Source organism: Mirounga leonina, unplaced genomic scaffold, assembly GCF_011800145.1.
Source record: "Mirounga leonina isolate KUSES-001 unplaced genomic scaffold, KU_Mleo_1.0 Mir_101664, whole genome shotgun sequence".
Classification (NCBI taxonomy): domain Eukaryota; kingdom Metazoa; phylum Chordata; class Mammalia; order Carnivora; family Phocidae; genus Mirounga; species Mirounga leonina.
In genome coordinates, this window is record NW_023270175.1 from 20,104,462 (window position 1) to 20,126,951 (window position 22,490).

The following is a 22,490-nucleotide window of genomic DNA, read 5'->3' on the forward strand; positions in this document are numbered from 1 at the left end:
CTAAAATCCTATGAATCTTTTAAGGGCTAGTTAGGCCCCATCTCTATTATAAAAAGTCCCCTGATAGCCCCAGCTGAAAGCTATCTCCTTCCTTTGAACCCCTGTTTTGTTTGTTTTTCCTATTAACCATTTATTGAGAACCCATATTTGTGAGTTATAACAATATCAGGCTATAAATTCTGGGACTTCTTACCCCAACTCAATTGCAAACCCAAGTCAGGGACCATACTGTTTTCTTCTGTATAGCATCATTTTTCATCCTCCCCCTCCAACACCCTCCAAAGGCATGCCTTGCACTAGTAGATGGTCACTGCTTGAAGAAAGCTTATTTGAGGGCCTGGTTGGACAGGTTAGTATATGAAAACTCTGCCTAGTTTTACTCATTTTGTCATGTGTCATGTATTCATGGGAGGCAAAAGAGAGAAGTCTGTTAGGCAGGTTCTACAATTTCTTAATAAGTCGTCCTAAATTTTAAAAAAGGTTGTACTCCAAAATTGTGTGAAATTAGATGTTTGGCACTCAGAATTTAACTTTTAAATTAAAAAAATATTGTAATTACAATATTATAAATATTGTATACTTCATAAAGCAATATTACTTTATTTTTATCTCACTTCATATGTGGTATTTAGAAGTGTAGGTAAACCTACAAGAGCCTGTTTAATTCATAATGTATCTAAAAATAATAAAATATCTACCCACCATATATATAACAGTCATTTGGGGGAAATGCATTTAGCATTGTTATTTGGAACATCAGGAAACACATACTCCCCCGCCTCCAGCCTCCTGCACATCTTTCATAGTGAGATCGGGACTTCTCCTTTTACTGTCAGACCTGAGAAGTGTGATTTATACTCAGGTTCTTGGTGGCCCATGGCAGAATTGGGAGGATTCCAGTTGGGAGTGGCTGGGGAGGTGCTCGTCCACTGCACTACACTGCCCTGCCATGCCTGGATTTTAGGCTGCCTCCTTAACCCTACAAAGCAGATATTATTCTCCCTGTTTTAGAGATGAAAAAACTGAGGCTTTATGAAGTTTAGTCACTTGCCTGATGTCTGTACAAAATTAATCGGGGGCAGAACAAAGATTTGAACCCAGGGCTGTCTACCACCAGTGCCCGTGCTCTCTCTGCTAACCATGGTGCTTTGTTTCTCACTGTCTTTTTCACAGCTTTCCCCTGCCTCTCTGCCCAGGAAGCAGCCAGATTGTACTTTTTGAGTTGTCTAGGGGACCATAGTGGTAATGACTGTAGAGTCCGTCAGACCTGAGTTCTAATCCTGATCCTGCCACTTAATACCTAATAGTATGACCTTGGGCAAATAATTTAAGCTCTCAGAGCCTCGGCTTCCTCATCTGTAAAATGGGAATAATAGCTACTTTGCACACTTGTGCAGACTAAATGACACTGTCCATGAGCACTTTACGCACTTCCCACTACATGGCATGTGCTCCCTATATGGCGGCAGTAACTATCGTTGCGGTGCTTGTTATTGGATTGTAATAAGAGCACAAAAGATGGGAGACCATTAACAAGGTGCCTTTTTCCTTCTCCCTTGCTGCTTCTTCCTCTTACACACTATAGGAAAACATGATAGGGGGTAATGATGGGTCTTCTGGTCCACAAAGGTCTGAAATGAAATAAATTTACAATTCAGAGGGGCCTCTATGTTTGGGGACTCTCAGGTCCTTTGAAGAGGGGAATAGGTATGGGGTGAGGGAAAAGAGTGTGGGATACTACCAACTAGGGTGAGAGGAATGGCAGTAGAGAGGAGAGAAGCCAATCGTCTCCTTCCGAATGCTGCCATCGGACTCCCATTCACCCATCGGGTGGCATTAGTATGAGGTAATAAGCCACACAGTGTAGCAGCAGGGCCTGCCTCCAAGTAGCACGTGGAAAGGAGCCACCATTGGGCATTTGGCCAGGTCAGCTGTCAGCTGCCAAAGGACACAAAAGTCTAGGACTACGCATGTATGTTTCTTGAGTGATAATCTCAGTAAACTACATGAAAATTTAATATGTGTAGTAGAGAACTTTGCATATGAGAACATGTTCCATTTTCAACAATAATGATTTATTTGGAAAATTTAAAGCTGTTTAAAGTGTACGTATCTAGTAAGCTAGTGAGTTCTAATAATACTGATCTGTTTCTAATTCTGTAAATTAATTCAAGTAAATTTCTGTCTGTCAATGACTTTCTTTTCCTGCTCTGCTCTCAGGAAGAAGACAGCTTCCTAGAAAAGGTAATGCAATCCATGGGTGGTTATGTGTTTCCTGGGCTTGATTAACAGTTAACTGTGGTTCCTGGAATCTGTCCCTAGTCTTTCCCATGTCAGAGTCCTCTGACTCCACAAGACTCCACCAAAGTCCTGTCAGCTGTCTCTAAAGTATGTCTGCAGGCACAGAAGAGATTTTTGCTGCACCAGTCATCACTGAGACCCAGTACATAAAAAGTACATAGGACTCCAGTTCCAGATTTGTATGTTTAAAATGAGAAGTAATTAAGAGCTGTCTTGATATATCTGAAAGCTCATGAGGTGGAGGAGGGTACCACTTAGCTGTCCTCTGTTTCCAGTGATAGTCAAACCAGAAGTGGATTTCTGTTGCATTAAGAATGATTTGGGGTTAGTGGCAATAATGATTAATTACTGAAAGAATACACAGATGTATGGTTAAGAAACGGAGCATAGAGGGGCGCCTGGGTGGCTCAGTCGTTAAGCGTCTGCCTTCGGCTCAGGTCATGATCCTGGGGTCCTGGGATCGAGCCCCGCATCGGGCTCCCTGCTCTGCAGGAGGCTTGCTTCTCCCTCTCCTACTCCCCCTGCTTGTGTTCCCCCTCTCGCTATCTATCTCTGTCAAATAAATAAAAATAAAATCTAAAAAAAAAAAAAAAGAAACAGCATAGAGTCATCGAACTGAACAAGATCAGAAGGGATCATCTGGTCCAGCGCTGTGCCTTCAGACAGGGTAAGGTGTTTTCTGCATTCTAATAGACAAGACAACCAAGGTCCAAGAAGGTTGAAACACTCACTCAAGTCCTACTGCTCCTGACAGCAGGGGTGTGGGGCAGAGGGGACTAGAACCCAGGTCTCCTGAATACCTAGTGAAGGAAGCTAGTGAAGCACTCCTGCAGTGCTGGGCCACCTTCCGTGTTCGGGCTGGAGGGTGTCTGGCTCCATACAGGCCTATCAAGTAGAGAAATGTGGGCTTGAAAAACATTCTTAAAGCACTGTCACATACTATCTAATGTGATCTCCCCATTTGGTGGAGTTTAATGCATTTTGATGATGGGGATGGTGTACTGTTTTCTGCAGTAGTTATTAGCACTATGGTTTCAAAGTGTGGGCTTCTCAGGCACCAGATGTGTCTTGTTGAAAGAAAACAAAGTGTGCCTGATTTCCCTTTGAAAATTAGAATTCAGGATAATTTGTGGACTTTTGAGAAAGTATTGTTTCTTGTGCATGATCTTTCTCAGACTTTAGAGACACAAGTATGACATTTTGTATTATCACACATGAATTTGAAAATGGATAGTGGATGATGTATATAACCTACTGACATTTTATTAACCTTTTTAAACCACTAAGGATTGAGGCGGTTCTGCTTCCCAGCCCTTCCTTGTTAATAGTAGGCCATGTTGTCTTTTCATCTCAGACAGTGCCTTGTATTGCCTTAATGACTTAGTACAAGAAAAGTGCCAGTTGGATGTCGAGTTTTTTAAAAAGTACATGAATCAATGCTGAATAATTTATATATGGTAAGTTTGGAGGCATCTGCTAAATCTATACACGTGTTGCGTTTGCTTCAGAAAGTGAGCAGAGTGCATTATGGACAGTGCTTTGGTTCAGATACCATGTGGATGCCTGGATTTAATACTTGCAACCGGAAAGAAGTTAGTGGATGAGCCACTGATAAGAAATTCTGGCAGCTACAGGGAACATGAATATCAAATGATAGAATCCCAGGGAAAGAAAGAAAGGAAGCAAAATGAATGTGAAGAAAGTAGATTTTTAAACAGTAACCAACTGTCATACTCTTTTTTTATTCTCTTAGAAAGGTACAGCGGCTTTAAAAGGTCACCAATGCTTTTGAAGAACATAATGTTAATCAGAGCCCTTAGCTCTGCTCTAGTGTACACAGTCTCTGGAAGTAGTGAAACACTTCTTTTCTTTTCCATAAAGCAACATGGCTGGGGGTTGGGGATGGAATTTACAGAATTGCCTAAAGTTGAAAGTACACAATATATAACCCTTAAGCTGGAGGTGGAGAAGGGGGGAAGATGCAAAAAATTGCTCACCATTTTCTCCACTAGGATTTTTCTGAAGGCTGCCTTCATATGACTTTTAATCTGTTTCAAACACCTTTTTGTTTTTTTAAAAGATTTTATTTATTTATTTGACAGAGAGATAGCGAGAGCAGGAACATGAGCAGGGGAGTGGGGGAGGGAGAAGCAGGCTTCCCGCTGAGCAGGGAGCCCGAGCGGGGCTCGATCCCAGGACCCCGGGATCATGACCTGAGCCAAAGGCAGATGCTTAACGACTGAGCCACCCACGCGCCCTCAAACACCTTTTTAATATAATTTCTATTTGACTATATAGACATAAGATAATTGAGTTTATTTCCCCAGCCATTTACAAGTTCAGATTTAGTTGTTGTCACTTTTGGGTTTTTCTCTTAGATTCTTTCAGGAGAATCTAAGAAAGTAGAAGGGTATGTGAAAGGGGTCACAGCCCTGAGAAATCTCTGCTGAGTTATTAATATAAAGAGTAACTTCTGGACTCAGACCCTGAACTTTTCACAGTATTTCTGGCTCTTGGTATGCTGTATTTGGTTTACTATTTTTGGCTCTTCAGAGTTACGAGTTTTAGTGCCTTAAGATTAGACCTTCCATTGAGCCTGAAATATTCACGAATGTAGGTGTAATGTGGAGAATTGTCTTTAATTTCTGAGGACCAGAGAGCCTCATTTAAATCAACAATGAAAACGGTAACATTTGTGGTAAGACCTGAGAGAATATTAAGTTCAAAGTCAACAGAAACCTCTCCGAGGACTGTACAGACTGCTGTGCTGGAACGGCCCCCAGGTCTCGGGCGGCGCGCGCACTCCGCCGCGACCGTACTGCCAAAGTGCTTGTTCTGCGCGTCACCCCTGAGAGGATTTACAACACACGGTGCACCACATGATGAACATAATAAACCCAAATGGAATGCTTAACTGTTAAGCATCTAAAAGAGGAAGAAAATCTTTTAACTGTGGGAATCCGTATCAAGTGCGTTCTGACCAGGGATGTCCCCAGTAAGAAAAAATGACAAATCTTAAGAGATGAAGATCACATTGTACCTACATAAAGCAGAATATGAAGGAGATTAGGTTACACAAATTTTTATTGAGACCTCTTTGAATCTCCATTTTCATCTCTTAGGAGAAATCCCTTCTGCAGATGGTTCCCTTGGATGAAGGTGCCAGTGAGAGACCCCTTCAGGTCCCCAAGGAGATCTGGCTTTTGGTAGATCACTTATTCAAGTACGCCTGTCACCAGGTAAGTGATCGTGGGCCTGCCCTGCAACTTTGGGAGGTGTGTGAATCCGGTAGGAAATGATAATACCTCCTGTCAGTATAGGGCTTGTAACTTTCCCGAGCTACGTTCACCGAGCAGCACTATCAGGTCATCTGGGCAGATGGAAGTGTCCTTATTTACAGATATGAGACTTGAAGCCTGCAACCTAAGTGATTCAGCTAAGACCACAGCATAAGTGTGATGACGGAGCCAGGCCCAAACCGAGCACGCCTGTCTCCTGACTACACACACTTTCCCCTGGACCGCTGTGTACCTCAGTCTGTAATGCCTGCTTTGGGTCTCGTGTAGGCATTGCAGATTTTAAAGTCCAAAGCACACTTCAAGCCCATTTCTTTAATTTGGTTTTCCTTTTTTAATCCTATCTAAAATGGTAGCTACCTCCAACCCAACCCCCCAGAAAGAGAAATTTCTTGGGACTAAATTGGAGGAAAATGTTTTCTTACCTACTGAAGAGTAATAGAACTCAAAGGCAAGGTTTGGTGTGGGCATGCCATTTACCTCTGCCCTAGCCTTCCCTAGTATCAGTATCTGGATGTGGTTCAGCTGTTTGGACTCTGCCTTCTACTTGGCAGGAAGCTAGAAGTGGGGACACCTCGTCACCCACTCTAGCTATCTAGTCCTCTGCCATCTCAGGTATAGGCTAAAACCTTTGAAGATCATGTTCTGTTTTGAAACAAAATTTCACGCGGATTATACAGATGATAAATGGAAAAGATGCCTTTGTCACACCTCTATTCCTAATCACGAGTACACATATTACCCTTCCATTTGCATCCTGCCACTCTCTCTCTCTCTTTTTTAATTTATTTTTTTATTAACATATAATATATTATTTGTTTCAGGGGTACAGGTTTGTGATTCTTCAGTCTTACACAGTTCACAGCGCTCACCATAGCACATACCCTCCCTGCCACTCTCTTGATTCCTGGGTGGTCTTCAGAACCTTAGGGCTGATTATCTTGCCTTGTTCCATTCATTGTGACCTCTCTGGCAGGAGGACCTGTTCCAAACCCCTGGAATGCAGGAGGAGTTACAGCAGATCATTGATTGTCTGGATACTAGCATTCCCGAGACAATCCGTATCCTTTTTGACAAAGGCCTAGGAAGCTGGATGAAGAATTTTTGACCAAACTCTCCTTCCTGTCCACATTTGAGTTTTGTGTTTCCATCTTTACTTTCTTTGTAACTGTCTTTTATTATAAGGTAATCATTGACTCTGCAGTTGCTTTTCAATCCCTTTCAGGAACTTTTGACTTCTCTCTATCTCAGACTCTTACTGATAGGAATCAAGGGGTAGGTAACAACGACTTTTAATAAACGTGGAACATAGGACCCACAGCACTGGTACTGTTCTGCTTCAGGCTATTGATCACTCCTGCCACCACATGTGTTGTCACTAGGACATGGAAGAGGATGGGAAACATTGGTGACTAGTTTCAGGGACTGATGCAGTGTGAACGTCATTCTGCACACCATATTCCCCTGACTCTCAAGTTGAGCCAAACCTCCCAAGAGTCTTTGATCAATTCTGTAGCAACTCAGCTGCAGCATACCTGGACCAATAAAATATCAAACCCCAGTTAGGATCAGTGTGCCCTGAATAATAGGAAGGAAACTGTCCCTGTGGGAGCTGGAGGAAGAAAGCAAATCGGGTCTCTGTGTGGCCTTTTTCCTGGGGCCCCTTTCCCTTGACTTAAATTAATCCAGCTGGCAGTAATCACTCTGTGGCTGAAGCACTGCTCATTTTCCTGGAAGCCCTGCCAGAGCCCGTCATCTGTTATGAGCTGTATCAGCGATGCCTTGACTCTGCTCAGGATCCCCAGAACTGCCGACAGGTGAGTTTTACTGCTCTGAGGATGTGTCTGGGGCAAGTGCCCCCAGAGAGAAATCAATTTCAGATGTGTAGCTAGCTATGTGGTAGGATGGGTCTGAATTTGTCACTCATGGCAGGACACCAGCATTGAGAGTTGGGACTCGTAAATTTTAGGTTATTTCCTGTTATATTTGCCACACTTTTCTAGTTGGCCTATTGAGTAGGGCAGATACCTCTACTCTGGCATAGGATTGGTGAAGCTGATCATGGAATTCTGGCTGATATTACCAGGAAGGGTCCGTGACACTTGTGAGCCTTTCTCCTTTTTGTCTTCTTGGTGTTTGTTTTTTTTTTTTTTTAAGATTTTATTTATTTATTTGCGAGAGAGCACAAGTCGGGGGTGGGGAGGGACAGAGGGAGAGAGAAAAGCAGACTCCCTGCTGAGTGGGAAGCCTGCCGCAGGGCTCGATCCCAGGACCCCAAGATCATGACCTGAGCCGAAGGTAGACGCTTAACCAACTGAGCTACCCAGGAACCCCCTTGGTGTTTTTTGTTTTTTTTTTTAAGATTTTATTTTTAGGGACACCTGGGTGGCTCAGTTGGTTAAGCGTCTGCCTTCGGCTCAGGTCATGATCTCAGGGTCCTGGGATTGAGTCCTGCATCGGGCTCCTTGCTCAGTGGGGAGCCTGCTTCTCCCTCTGCCTGCCACTCTCCCTGCTTGTGCGCTCGATTATTTTTAATTTTTTTTTTTTTAAGATTTTATTTATTTGCGAGAGAGAGAATGAGAGACAGAGAGCATGAGAGGGAGGAGGGTCAGAGGGAGAAGCAGACTCCCTGCTGAGCAGGGAGCCCGATGCGGGACTCGATCCCGGGACTCCGGGATCATGACCTGAGCCGCAGGCAGTCGCTTAACCAACTGAGCCACCCAGGCGCCCCTCGATTATTTTTAAATAATCTCTACACCCAGTGTGGGGCTCGAACCCACAACCCTGAGATCAAGAGTCGCATGCTCCACTCACTGGAGCCAACCAGGTGCACCTTCTTGGTGTTTGTTTTTAATCTTGAAATAATTTTGATGCACAGTGGCTGAGAATACTATTCAGTCAGACTAGTGAGTATTGGGAGGAGCTCCCATCCATGCTAAATGACATTGCATAGAAAACCAGTGAGCTTGGCAGATGCCATGGCTACCTGTCTGAGGAGATGGGAAAAGAGCAGATTAATACTAACCTCCTTGTGAGGTGCGGTATGTGTGTGAATGTGTGATGACCACATCACACATATGAATGTGGCCTGGTCATTGAGTGTACAGGGGCCAAACAGTATGACCTTTTTTTTTTTTAAGATGTTATTTATTTATTTGATAGAGAATGGGAAAGAGAGTGAGAGAAAGCACAAGCAGGGGGAGCAGCAGAGGGAGAGGGAGAAGCAGACTCCCCGCTGAGCAGGGAGCCCATTGCGGGGCTTGATCCCAGGACCCTGAGATCATGACCTGAGCCAAAGGCAGACACTCAACCAACTGAGCCACCCAGGCGCCCCCAGTATAACCATTCTGACTTGGAAGTTTTTATTTGGCAGGGACTCTGGTAGTCATGAGGAAATAAAAGAGAGTTGTGACAGATGAATGAGGTCCTATATGGGTTGGATTATAAACTACTATGACAGCTTTAAGCTCTTCTTACTCCCTTTCACTTGTTCTCACTGCCCACCCCCCTTTTTTTAAAAACAGGTGATTTCCCAGCTTCCAAGATGCCATAGAAATGTTTTCCATTACTTGATGGCATTCCTTCGAGAACTCTTAAAATTCTCTAAATACAACAACGTCAGCGAAAACATGATTGGTAAGAGTACTTCATGAGAACGGCCACATGAGCAGGGGGGCGGGCTGGTTGGGATGGCCTCCATGTCCGGGCACATGGCCTGCTGCCCTCATCCCCTGGCCCCCAGTTTCCCATCCCTGAGGCTTTGCTTAGGTTGTGTCTGACAAAGGGTTTCCCTTTTCCTTTCTCTCACCCTCTAGCCACTCTTTTCACTAGTCTTCTCCTAAGGCCTCCACCCAACCTTATGGCAAGACAGACTCCAAGTGACCGTCAGCGTGCTATCCAGTTCCTTCTGGGGTTTCTTGAGAGCGATGAAGACTAATGAGCCTTTTCTTCTTACTACTCTCTGAGATTCTAGAGGCGGAAGATCTTGGGCACCAAGTATTTCAGAATGATTTGAAAAGTCATGCCACAGGAAGGGTCTGTTGCAGAATTTTGAGGCTGTTGGCATGAAAAGGTTGTTTCTAGTGCAAGAGGAAGAGAGTTTCCTAATCCCTCCCTTACCATATCCTACACAGCAAAATACTTTTAGACTTATATTGCCAAGCCAAAGGTACCATATTTTGGTGTTTTTGTGTTCTCTCTTTATGAGGCAAAGAGATCTGTATTTACACTCCTTTACCTGGGGATGTGTTCGTTGCCCTCCTGCCCAGCTATCATGATTGTCCTTAGCACCCTAGGCCTAGATTCTGAGATGTTCCTGTTCTAGGTCTACAAGCACTACGTGCTATAGCTCCGACTTGTCTGTAGTCCTTCGTCTAAAGCACTTTTGCCTGACCCCCTCCCATATCACCCCTTTGCACTCCACTCCACTAGTTCTATTACATCGAAGGAAGTCTGAGTGAAGCTAGCGACTCCTCGGATGTCCCCAGCAGTGAGTTAACCATCTACATGTGGTTGTGACATGCATTTGTGCATTTCTACTACGGTGGCATCTGTATGTCTGTAACATTGGCCTTTTCCTGGATCTGCACTGGGTGGAACCATATTCTCTTGTCTCAGACCACATTTACTAGCAGAACTTTAGGCTAGAGATGACATCCCATTGATGTGAGAGAATCACCATCAGAGTGGAAGCACTTTGAGCATTTCAGAAGTGAGAATATTCATGTTTGACAGGTCCTGCTTTCTACCATCCCTTTCTGTTCTTAATCAAATTTTACATGAGAATTAATCCTGGTTGTCTGGGGGACCCATTCCCCACTTAGAAATCCACCTCCAGAGCAATGCTTGCATTGCAGTCAAAAAGGCAGGCTGGACCTCAAGTGGGCCTCTCTGGTGGTACTGCTCCTCCCCCCAGCAGGGTATTATGGATAACCCTTGGAACCCCCTCTCTGGTCTCCTGAAATACCGGGGGGCAGATGTTGCCCCCTCCCTCATCAGGCTGGCTCTGGAGGGCTTTACGACCAGCTCCCCATGGCTCCTAGTCACCTTATCGAGTGTTACGGAAAAGAGACTATGCAGTGGGCCCAACGAAGCCCCTTTCTCTCCCACCCAAGACAACCCTCTGAGCTTTTCATTTACTCAAGCTCTGTGGGGCAGCATTCTTTTTTTTTTTTTAATTATTCTGTGTTGGTGGGCAAATCAGCTACCAGCCACTGACTGCAAAACTGCCTGATGCAGTTGGCTTCTTCCTGGATTTCTTTCATTAAAACCACCCTGAGTCAACTCATTCTTGACTGTTAACATTAAATCCAAGGAGCCTAATGTACGGACTCTGTGTCTTGTCTTGGGCATGGACTCCTGACTCTTCTAGCACATTGAAGGAGAGAGCCAGGGGAAACACCACTGCTGAATGGTTCCTCAGTTTCCCCCATCTCTCGTAAGTTGAGTTCTGTGGGGGAAGAAAAGGTATGTATCCTGTGATATTCTGGTTAAACCCTTTCCTGATTTGGAGTTATGGAACTAGGAGTCAAGTTCCTGGTGCCAAATAGCTGCAGATCTGATAGGTCAGAACTTCGTTAATGGAAGATTGTGAGCAGAATGCTTTTGTCATCTGCATTAGGCCAGAAAGTGATCATAGGAGAGGCAGATTATAGAAGCTGGGTCAAGGTCATAAGACAAAGACAGGGAAATGACTGTCCTGGGCACATTGTCTAGTATACTGCCAACCTGGGATCTTTGGATCATCAAGGATATGGTTGGTGGGGAGCGAATGCACCATCCTAGCTCTTTGCTTATGAGGCAAATGCACTAAATTTGTTTACCGCCTCTCCGTTTTTCCAGCTCTGGCCCTGGGATGTATACAGCATTAAGGGTTTGAGACAATCTCTAGGTAGGGAAGACAGAAATGGAGTAGATGTAAGAAATCTGCTCCCCTACTGTGCCTACTCCAGCACGCCAACCTCTAATTCCTAAGTAACTCTAATGCGCTATTTATTTCATAGCTCCTCTGAAGGAAGGAGTTCAGATCCAGCTGGTAGAGAAGAACTCTGCATCTGTATTGTTTTAGGGAAGAAATGGTTCGAACCCACGTGGTGACATTGCATTAGTTTCCCCTTTCACTGTTTTCTGGTTCTTATTCTGTAATTGTTATATTTTCCAGAAATGTCTTGGTCACTAAGCAAAGCTGCTAGTGGGATTCTGTATTTTGTGTCATCTTTTTTATTATAATTTATTGCAGATTTTTTTCTGAATAAATATATGTTGTGTGAAAAATCAGTGTGATCTTGGTAAAGAAAAACTGAGGAGGGAGGCTTATGTCACTGGGTCCCACTTGACTGCAGTCCTCACAGCTATGATGGTACCGACATTTCCTGTCTTACAGGGAAATCTAAGAATTCTCAGTATATTTGCCCTTGGGTGCGAGAAGAAGCCACGTATTTTCAGAGACTAAGAAGGAAGTCACAGCACTTCCAGAGGCCAGCCCAGGATCTTATCTTAACCCTGGGGATTCAGGGAACAAAATAACACTGTTAGGGAAAAAGATGTTGATTCTTTATGCATGTAAATGTCACACCAGGTCAGATCCTTGATCATCCCACCCCCACAAACGCCAACATACACATTTTGGGAGGATGCAGTGTCCTTGCCAACATAGCCTCAGCAGTTTAGACATGTCCCTACACCTGTTTTCACAGGATTCATTTGGCAACTTTTGAAAACCAGTTTTGAACCTTTGTTACCTCTTGGGGGGACAAAGTCCATAGATTTAGTACTTTGGGGGGCTCTAATCTGAACTTTGAGAGGAAACCCCTAATTTGAGCATGGTGCCTTTTATTCCCCTGCCGATCTCCATGTGGGTTCCGTTCCCTTTGAGACCAAAGAGGCCTCAGCTGGAGCTTTCTTGGCAACCAGGGCCGTCTTCCAGTTCAGTCTGACTATGAGCTTGACCCTGATGAATGTGCTGATTCAGTGTTGTCATCAACAGTTTTTTTAGCCCCACCCGCAGCCTTGGCAGAGGAAGGTGTTTCCTTTTGAGAGCAGTGTCCCCCCAGCGGGCGGAGACGACTGACACCCAGCAGTTTTTACACAGCAGCAGGCAATGTGGGCCGAGCAGCCTCAGTGACTCCCTTCCCAGAGGTGACAAACTGCACCCCTGGCTACTGTTACAGAGAACCGCTAGGGTCTTTCGGACCACAGGGCAAGTGGATGACCTGGCTCGTGGTGTAGCCTAATAGTTTACAGCTACACACTGCCCGAGTGGGAGCGCCAAGTGTGAGGGAGAGAGCCTTAGGGATCCAACCCCATCTCATGGTTCCGACGGGCTGAGTCAGGCTCAGAAGGGACAAGGAGGGACTCAAGGTCACTTAGGTTAGTGACACAGCATGCCACAGTGGGGAAAAAGAGTTTAAACTTTGGTGTTAGACCTAGTTCTTTCTTCCAACTTTTTATTACAAAACCTTTCAAACGTACAGAAAAGTCAGAAGGATACAGTGAACACCCTATACCCTTAACTCACCACCTGTTAACATTTTGCCACCCTTCATCTCAGAGAGGTCTGTCTGGTCTTCGCTGTGGACTCTGCCACTTCCTCCTTGTGTATGACCCTGGACTGGCTAGCCTGTAGTTTCCTGGCCTAGAAAATGGAACGGGCATAGCACTTATTTTGATGACTTAACTACATCTCCTCACTTCCCTCTTAAATTAAAACTCCTTAGTGACTTCCCAGTGCATTTAGAAGAAACTCCAAACTTCCCATGGCCTACCAGGCCCTGCATTATTAAATGAGAAAGAAACAACGTGGCAGGCACGGTACCTGGCACGCAGTGGGTGCTGCATAGATGTTAGCCTATGCCCTGCGCCCCTTAGCTCTCCCCTGTATTTCACTGATTCTCTCACACTGCCAAAGGCTTTCTGGCTTTCATTTGATGTTAACCTTGTCAACTAGATACAGTCAGACCTCACACTCAGCCTACTCCACTGCCTTCCTCCCCCCTGCCCACCACAGACACACCACAGTGCCCCCCCCCTTTTTTTTTTTAAGATTTTATTTACTCATTCGAGACACAGAGATACAGAGAGAGAGAGAGCATGAGCAGGAGGAGAGGCAGAGGGAGAGGGAGAAGCAGGCTCCCCGCCGAGCCAGGAGCCGGACGTGGGGCTCGATCCCAGGACCCTGGGATCATGAACCAAGCCGAAGGCAGACGCTTAACCATCTGAGTCACCCAGGCGTCCCCCACAGTGCCCCCTTCTATACTTGTGTATTTCAGCCTTCTGCTGCACATGTTTGGGGAGTAGGGGTGAGGTGTAAATTAAAGGATGAATAATGAGCTACCATCACCAGCATGTGACACCTGGCTGTTGTTGAGCCTCAGGAACCACACCTGCCGTTCTGCCCATCCCCCCAGGCGCCTTCTTTTGCTCTTTCCTGCCCTGCCCTGGGTGCCTGGTTCTTGGCCCTTCTTTCTCTCTCTGCTTTGTAGATAAATCCCCCCTCTAGTTTCCACCTTTGCTGCTCCTACCTGAATTGGTTCTTACCCAGCCAATGCTACTTACCTTCTCCCTTGTCTGTCCTGTGGAAGCTGCTCCCATACCCCAGACCTCTAGGTGAAGAGGGGCTTGCCTTTTCTTCGATCACACTTTGAAGCCGTGGTTTTGTGCCACTCAATTCCCCTTCTTCAATCTAGATGAGTGCTTCTCAACCCTGGCTACTCACTAGAGTCATCTAGGGCATGTTTCTCAAAGTGTGGGCCCCAAATGAGTATCACCTGGAAACTGATCTAAATCAGTGGTTCTTTTTTTTTTTTTTTTAAGATTTTATTTATTTATTTGACAGAGAGAGAGAGACAGCTAGAGAGGGAACATAAGCAGGGGGAGTGGGAGAGGGAGAAGCAGGCTTCCTGCTGAGCAGGGAGCCCGACGCGGGGCTTGATCCCAGGACTCTGGGATCATGACCTGAGCCGAAGGCAGACCCTTAACAACCTGAGCCACCCAGGTGCCCCTAAATCAGTGGTTCTTAACCCTGGCCACAGAACCCAGGGTCTTAAAAAATACCAGTGCCTACATCCCACCTTAGAATGTTTGAATGCTCACCAGTAATGCTCCCCTGCCCCCACCACTGCACTCTGACACTATCCTTTCACTCCTCCCAATTAGCTAAACTCTTTCCCACCTCAGGGCCTTTGCACATGCCACTTTGCTCTATCCAGAAACCACCTCTCTTGTGCACTTTAGAATAGCTCAGCTGCCATCTTTGCCAAGCCTAACAAAGTCACCACCACCCCCAGCACCTCCATTCCATTCATTTTCTGTGCTTCCATTCCAGGGCTTCCTGGCATAGCCTGGTAGCTGGCTGACTGCTCCTAGGACTGCATATATCATTCATTCCTCAGTCCTCCTCTTCCTGTCTTGCTGACCCTTCATAGACTTGCGCCTCAGGGACTGAGAGGCAGGAAATTGCTGTGGTTCTTTGCATAGGCTCCCAACAGCCGGATTGCCTGGATTCAAATCCCAGCTCTACCACTTTTAGATGTCCAACCTTAGGCAAAAGTAGATTGACCTCTCTAGGCCTCATTTACCACATTTTGTTTGTTTGTTTGTTTATTCATTTGAACGAGCGAGTGAGCAGGGGGAGGGGATAGAGGGAGAGCGAGAATCCCAAGGAGACTCTGTGCTGAGCATGGAGCCCAGCACGGGGCTTGATCTCAAAAGCCTGAGATCACGACCTGAGCTGAAATCAAGAGTCAGACGCTCAACCAACTGAGCCACCCAGGCGCCCCAGTTACCCCATCTTAAAATGGAAGTAATAATAGTATCTTTCCTCATAGGATAATCATGAGATGGTATCAGCTAGTACATTTCAAGGGCCGGGAACTGTGCCCACTGCATAAGTACTAAATAAATGGCAGCTAGTATAATGACTCCAAAACCTTCCACTGGCCTCAAGGCCCAGACCTCTTCCTCAGCCCTTCCCCTCTCAGCAGGTGGCCACACCCTTTACTTTGTGAAAATGTCAAAGTGGTTAGCTGAAGCAGCCCTCAAAGCCTTGCTCTGCAAATCAAAATGTCACAGCTTTACCTCACCCCTCCCCCTTCCCACCTGTGTCAGAAATAAGTGGTCTTCCTTCTTGCCTAGGCTAACTCTTCCAACTGTGCTTGGAGTCCATCTCTTCCCATCCTCACTGGACTTGTTCCCATCATTCATCACCACCACCCCACCCCACCCCCTACCTTGCATCTTCAATATCAGCCATTCATTCAACAAGTGTTTATCGAGGCCTCCTGTATGCCGGGTGCTGTTCAAGGTGCTGATGATATAGCCGCCACGGTGCTTTCACTAGGAGGGTGGGGTGGGATGGGGTAAGCAGACAGAAATAGTGCACAAGGTAACTAGAGAGCATGACAAATGCTCTGGAGAGAATAAAGCAGGGTGACGTGCCAGAGGGCACAGCAAGCAGACTTGGTCAGGGAAGGTTGCTTTGAGGAGGTGATGGTTGCTAAGACCTAAATCTCAGGAGGCCAGAAGGTCCCATACCTTGATTTGAAAGATGATTACACAGTATATATGCCCCTGCCCCCCCAAAAAGCCAGCTATACAAGATCTGGCAAAGAACATTCCAAGCAAAGGAAAGAGCAAATGCAAAGACCTTAAGGCAGCAAAAGCAGCTTGCTGTGTTCGGGAGACAGGCGGAAAACAGTGGGGTGGAGGTAGGGGTGCTGGATGAGAGGTGGGCAGGGCCTGTGGAGCCTGGGGAAGGAGGCTGCCTTTTATTTTATTTTATTTTATTTTATTTTATTTTATTTTATTTTATTTTATTTTATTATTTTTAAAGATTTTATTTATTTGACAGAGAGAGAGACAGTGAGAGAGAGAACACAAGCAGGGTAAGTGGGAGAGGGAGAAGCAGGCTTCCCGCGGAGCAGGGAGCCTGATGTGGGACTCGATCCCAGGACCCTAGGATCATAACCTGAGCCGAAGGCAGACGCTTAACGACTGAGCCACCCAGGCGCCCGGAGGCTGCCTTTTATACTATGGGCAACAGGAAGCCATGGATGACTTCACTGGAACTTCATGATTTTTGCTTCTCCTTATCTTAATAATAGTAATAGTCACTAACAACTACAGCTATCATTTACTCCAGGTGCTGTACAAATACATTTGACCTCACTTTCAGCCTTGACAACCACTTTATTAAGTACTACTTTATCCACCTTTCATAGGTAGATAAAACCGGCCCAGAGAGGCTACTGAGCTTGGTACTTGACTAGTGGCAGACCAGAATATGACCCCAGACCAAAATTTGTGCTTTTACATATAGCCAGTATCTCCCCAGCTGGAGTGGGGATGAAAATGGGGATGCTCCTTGAAATCTCTCTTCAAGCTATATCCCAAGATTTCATGACCTGCCAGAAGCTCAGATTAACCTGACTCTGACCCTGACCAACTTCTCCTGGCAAATTCCTCTCTCCCTTCAGCCAGGCTTGAACCTTTGATTATTTTTGGTCCCTGCCCCACTTCTAATCAGTCACCAATTGCAATTCAACAAATATTTATGGAGCACCTGCTAAGTGTGGGCCACTGTGCAACGTTCTGAAGGAAACCAAAATGAGTAGAACTGGTCATCATAAGACATACATAATATTTTTTATAAAGAAGGAGGAAGAAAAGAGGGAAGGAAAAGGAGAGCGGGAAGGAGGGAAAAAAGAAAGAGGGAAGAAAGGAAGAGGGAGGGGAGGGGAGAAAAGGTGTGATGGGACATTCTTAGGGGGCCAAAGTCAGGTTGTTCAGTCTCGTCCATCTGACCCCCCTTTCCACTGTCCACTTCCCTCACCCCACCACCAAATTCAAACACTCATTACCTCAGGCCTGGCGTGTCCTGTTTAACCCCTTTCTGACTAATTTTTCCGCTCCCTTTCAGTTTATTCTACACACATCACTGCCAGACTAATCTTCCTAGTGCTCTTTGATGTGGTTCACCTCATCAAAACCCCTCAGAGTCCTGAGCCTCCACTTACCACAGAAGTTCCAGTTCTTCAGCTTGGAATTAAAGCTCTCCTTAGTCTCTTCTGCCCACCTCTCTGGCCAAAACTCCCACTCTTGACCTTGTCATGCCCTTACCTTGCCTAAACTCACGTACACTCCACTTGGGCTCAGTCTGTGTCAGCCACTTGGAACTCTCTAGCCCCTGCCACTCCACCTGCCCAAACCCTATCAAACCCAAATGTCACCTCCTCCAGGAAGTCCTTTCCTACAACTCCCGCTTCCTCTGAACTCTTAGAACCTTCCCTTTGTACCACTATTTTAACATACCACACACAAAAAAAGTGTTGTTGCCCATCTGGGACTAGAAGCATCATGCGAGTGGGAACCAAGCTGGGCATATTTTGGATTTCCCCACAATGCCTCGGACAGAGTAAGTGCTCAACGATATTTGGTTAATAAATAAAGATTGTCCTTCAAAGCACTTAAAGACACAAGTCTGTATATAATAGGTGTTTCTGAAATGTGAATACATTTAATTATTCATACTGAGCTCTATTAACATTAGAGGAGTTCGTTGTGGGTGTGTACAGTGTACTTAGTAAATTATATTAATGTCATCCAAGAAGTTAATAGCTTTTAACAGCCATCCAGTACTATTTTCTATTGTTTTGTAGCCAACAAAATCAGCCTTGCTAGATTCGCGTTTTAAAAGTGATTCTCAAGGTTCCTCAAAAAATTAAAAATAGAACTACCATATGATCCATCAATCACATTTCTGGGTATAAGATCCAAAAGAATTGAAAACAGGGATTTGAACAGATATTTGCACACCCACTTTCATATCAGTATTATTCGCAATAACTAAAATGTGGAACCAGCCCAAGTGTCCATTGATGGATGAATGGAGAAACAAAATGTGGTATCTGCATGCAGTGGAATATTATTCAACCTTAAAAATGAAGGAAATTCTGACATGTTATAGCATGGAAGAGCCTTGAGGACATTACGCTCAGTGAAATAAGCCAGGCATAAAAAGACAAGTACTGTATGATCCCACTTCTATGAGGTGCCTAGCATTGTCAAATTTATAGATGGCAGGCAAGTAGTTGGTGGTTACCAGGGGCTGGGGGAAGGGAGAAATGGGAAGTTGTTGTTTAATGGGTATAGAGTTTCGGTTTTGCAAGATGGAAACATTTTGGGGATCTGTTGCACAACAATATGAATATATTTCACACTACTGAATCATACACTTAAAAATGACTACAGTGATAAATTGTGTTACTTTTTTACCACAATTTTAAGAATTAAAAAAAATTTTTTTAAGTGATTCTCAAAAGGTAAATTTAATCACAACACCCCTCTGTTTAAAGCCATTTGCTGGCTTCCCAGAATTAGGACCCACAAGGCCCTGCAGGTCTGAGTGCTGCTGACTCCAGCCTCCTCCCACATCCTGCCACCCCCATTCTCTCTGCTTCAGCTACACAAGGACTTGTTCCTTGCCTGCTCTCAGCTCCCTCTCTCCACAGAGCCAACTCCTCCCATGCTGTGCTCTCTCCCAGAGCATCATCACAGTGTGTATTTACACGTTCATTATGGGATCAGGCCGGTCTCCCACTGGGTCAGGAACTGTGGAGGCAGAGACCAGGGTTTATTTCCCTGACCGTGGTATCCCCAGCACCTGGCCTAAAATCTGGCACCCAATAATCTGGGTCGTCTACAACTCCAGTGTTGGCAGAGGCCAGGCAAAACATGCGTGTCTGCTGCTTGTCAAAGGGTAAATGAGTGTCACCTTCCTAGAAACAGTAAGGTCATGTATTGAGAGCCTAGAAACATTGATAGTAACAATTTTGCTTCTAGGAAATGACCCTAGAGGAGCACAAAGGGGTAAGTCCACGCAGGGTCATCCTAGCATTATTCATTAGAGCAAAAACCTGGCAACAATCTACGTACCCTTCCGAACCAGAAGATGGGTAAACACGATATATATTTTATGGATAAAATATCATACAACCTTTACAAATAATGTTGCTGAGGAATGGAGACAGGGAAAATGCTGAGAGGTAACACTGAGCAGAAAAGCAGGCTTCTAAGTAGGTATGTACCAAATGTCCCTAAATTTAAGAAATCAGATATAATATATAAAGATAAAACATGTGATGTATAGCATGGTGAATATAATCAATAATACTGTTTCATATATTTGAAAGTTGCTAAGAGAGTAGATTTTTTTTTTACCAAGTTTTTATTTAAATTGAAGTTAGTTAACATATAATGTAATATTGGTTTCAGGAGTAGAATTTAGGGATTCATCGCTTACATACAACACCCAGTGCTCATCACAACAAGTGCCCTCCTTAATGCCCATCACCCATTTAGCCCAGCCCCCCCCCACCTCCCCCTCCGGCAACCTTCAGCTTGTTCTCTATCGCTAAGAGTCTCTTGTGGTTTGCCACCCTAAGAGAGTAGATCTTAAAAGTTCCCCTCACAAGAAAAAAATGTGTAATTCTGTGGTAATGGATGTTAACTAGACTTACTGTGATCATTTCACAATGTATACAAATATTGAATTATGTTGTACACCGGAAACTGATATAATGTTATATATCAATTATACCTCAATAAAAAGTAAAATTTTAAAAAGATAATCCATAGGCATAAAAATAGTGGAAGTCGATGCTCCATTCTGTAAATAGCAGTCACTCCTGGGTGGTGGCATTGTGGGCAGCGGTCGTTCCAGAATGTCTATAAAGGAAGGTTTCGAAGCCATTCAGAAGGAGGCTAGTCACTTTGTCTTGAAACTGCAAGCTGTATTTGCATAGCAAGCGGAGTTTTTCCTTAAACTGCATATATATTTGGGGTGACTTTGGGGGTGCTGATGGAGATTATGGTGAAGCCCCCCAAAGCACCCTGCGATGCCAACCTAAATCATTTTTTTACCTTCATATTTGTCTGCTTCTCTAAATGTTTTACAATGAGCATCCATTACTTTTTATAGCAGAAAAAGATTAAAGAAAACATTATTTCATAAGAGAAAGAAACGTCTGTGTGTTGGAATGAACGGACACAGTGTCCCGCTCAGGCTTGTAGGCGGCTGGAGAGGGCCTCTCGGGCACAGAGCCCGGCCCACTCCACACCACTTCCTCACATCCCAGGCCTGCTCTGTCCCTAGCATCTGCAAGCTTCTTCTCTTCTAGCTTCTGGCACGTCAGACCAGCACGCCGTCAGGCAGCCTCGGGGCCCTCCAGCCAGCCTCGCAGCTCCCCGGGGCATGAGGCTCTAAGCCACATCCTGACACAAAGCACACTTGCAAGGGCCATTTGGTGACCATGGGCCACTCCTCTATCTCCAATGGTGACCCTGGTTCCGAGGGGCAAGAATCATTTACTGATTGTGCCTGTGGCCGGTAGGTGGCAGAGGAGAGCGCTCCCAGTTGTAAAACGGGTATTCGAAGCTGCAGTTACTTTTCCGGTTTCATGATAATTTCTTTCTATTTTGAGGAATTTTATGGACTCTTCTCCTTACAGTCTCTTACTTACGGCCTCAAAAGTCAGCAAAAACAACAATTTTTCACGCATTATCTAAAGGCCATGGAGCTTTCAGCCCCATCTCCCTGAAAACAGGTGGGGTTAAAGATCATTTTCCTCTCTTCCTTCACCATCCCTCAATGTTGCCAGTTATTTAGAAAGTTTCAACAAGGGTGGGAGGTCATCTGGTTGCAGAAAGTTGATGAATTAGATCTTCTCCAGAGAGGGGTAAGGAGGGATGGAGGTGATGAGGAGATAGAAGAGGGGTGGGGGGCACAGATGTGAACAGGAAGGAAGAGAATAATCCCTGGCCAGACAATGGAGAGGAAGTGGAAAGAGAGGAGACCAAAAGGCTTTTTATACGTTGAATTGTGCTCCCCCCCACAAAAATTCGTATGTTAGAGTCCTAACCTCCAGTACCTGTCATTGTGACCTTATTTGGAAATAAAAACATTGCAGATGTAATCAGTCAAGTAAAACGAGGTTATTTTGGAGTAGGGTGGGCCTTAATCCTGTATGACTGATGTCCTTATAAAAAGGGGAAATTTCGACCCAGAGACACACAGGGAGAATGTCATGTGAAGATGAAGGTAGAGATCTGAGTGATGCATCTACAAGCCAAGCGATACCACAGACTTCCAGCAAATGACCAGAAGCTATGGGAGAGGACTGGAACAGAGTCGCCCTTGCATCCCTCTGAAGGAACCAACCCTGCCAACCTTGATCTTGAACTTCTGGCTTCTAGAACTGTGAGAGAATAAATGTCTGTTGCTTAAGCCACCCAGTCTGTGGTACTTTGTTATGGCAGCCCTCGAAAACTAGGCTCTTTGGGGCAAGGTTCTAGGAAAAATGAGATGATGGCAGAAAATGGAGGTATTTCCTTTGCTCCTCCCCAGGACTGTATGCCCTGGTATAAAGGAGTGATGGCTGATGGAGAGAAGTCTTCCCGCTCTAACAATCTGTCCCCAACAGCCACACTTAAAAGAGTTGTCTCCACTTACTGTCCCCACTTCCTCACCTCCACTCACCCCTTGACCCTCTCTGGCCCTTCCCTCTGATGCCACTCTCATCAAGGTCACCAGTAACCACCATGTTTCCAAAGCCAAAGGTCATTTCTTAACCCTCACCTTCTCTAACTTCTCAGTACCACTTCCCCACTTCTGGAACACTCCCTCCACCAGGCTGCCAGGACCCAAACTCCTCCTGGTTTCTCTCCCACTTCACCCACCATTCTGTGGCAGGCTCCATTGCAGGCTCATCATCCTCCCTGGTCCTATCTCTAAAGGACAGCACATCCTAGGTCCTAGGCCTCGGGCTTGGGCCACTTCTCTTCTTACTCTATATTCTTGCTCTGTAAATCCCACTCACTCTTCTGTCTGCTGTTGTCACC

The 22,490-nt window shown here is 45.2% G+C and overlaps 1 protein-coding gene across 5 annotated transcripts in view; it reads left to right on the forward strand.

Moving 5' to 3' along the window:
* Positions 1-11,870, forward strand: part of OCRL (OCRL inositol polyphosphate-5-phosphatase) — a 53,072-nt gene extending 41,202 nt beyond the window's left edge. For all 5 annotated transcript variants that reach the window (XM_035008394.1, XM_035008398.1, XM_035008413.1 and 2 more), the window contains 6 exons: positions 2,221-2,244; positions 5,424-5,540; positions 6,574-6,658; positions 7,287-7,414; positions 9,122-9,233; positions 9,413-11,870. In XM_035008394.1, coding sequence (XP_034864285.1) covers positions 2,221-2,244; positions 5,424-5,540; positions 6,574-6,658; positions 7,287-7,414; positions 9,122-9,233; positions 9,413-9,534 — 588 coding nt within the window. In that variant the 3' untranslated portion in view covers positions 9,535-11,870. The remainder of the gene's footprint in view (positions 1-2,220; positions 2,245-5,423; positions 5,541-6,573; positions 6,659-7,286; positions 7,415-9,121; positions 9,234-9,412) is intronic.
* The last annotated feature ends 10,620 nt before the right edge of the window (positions 11,871-22,490 follow it).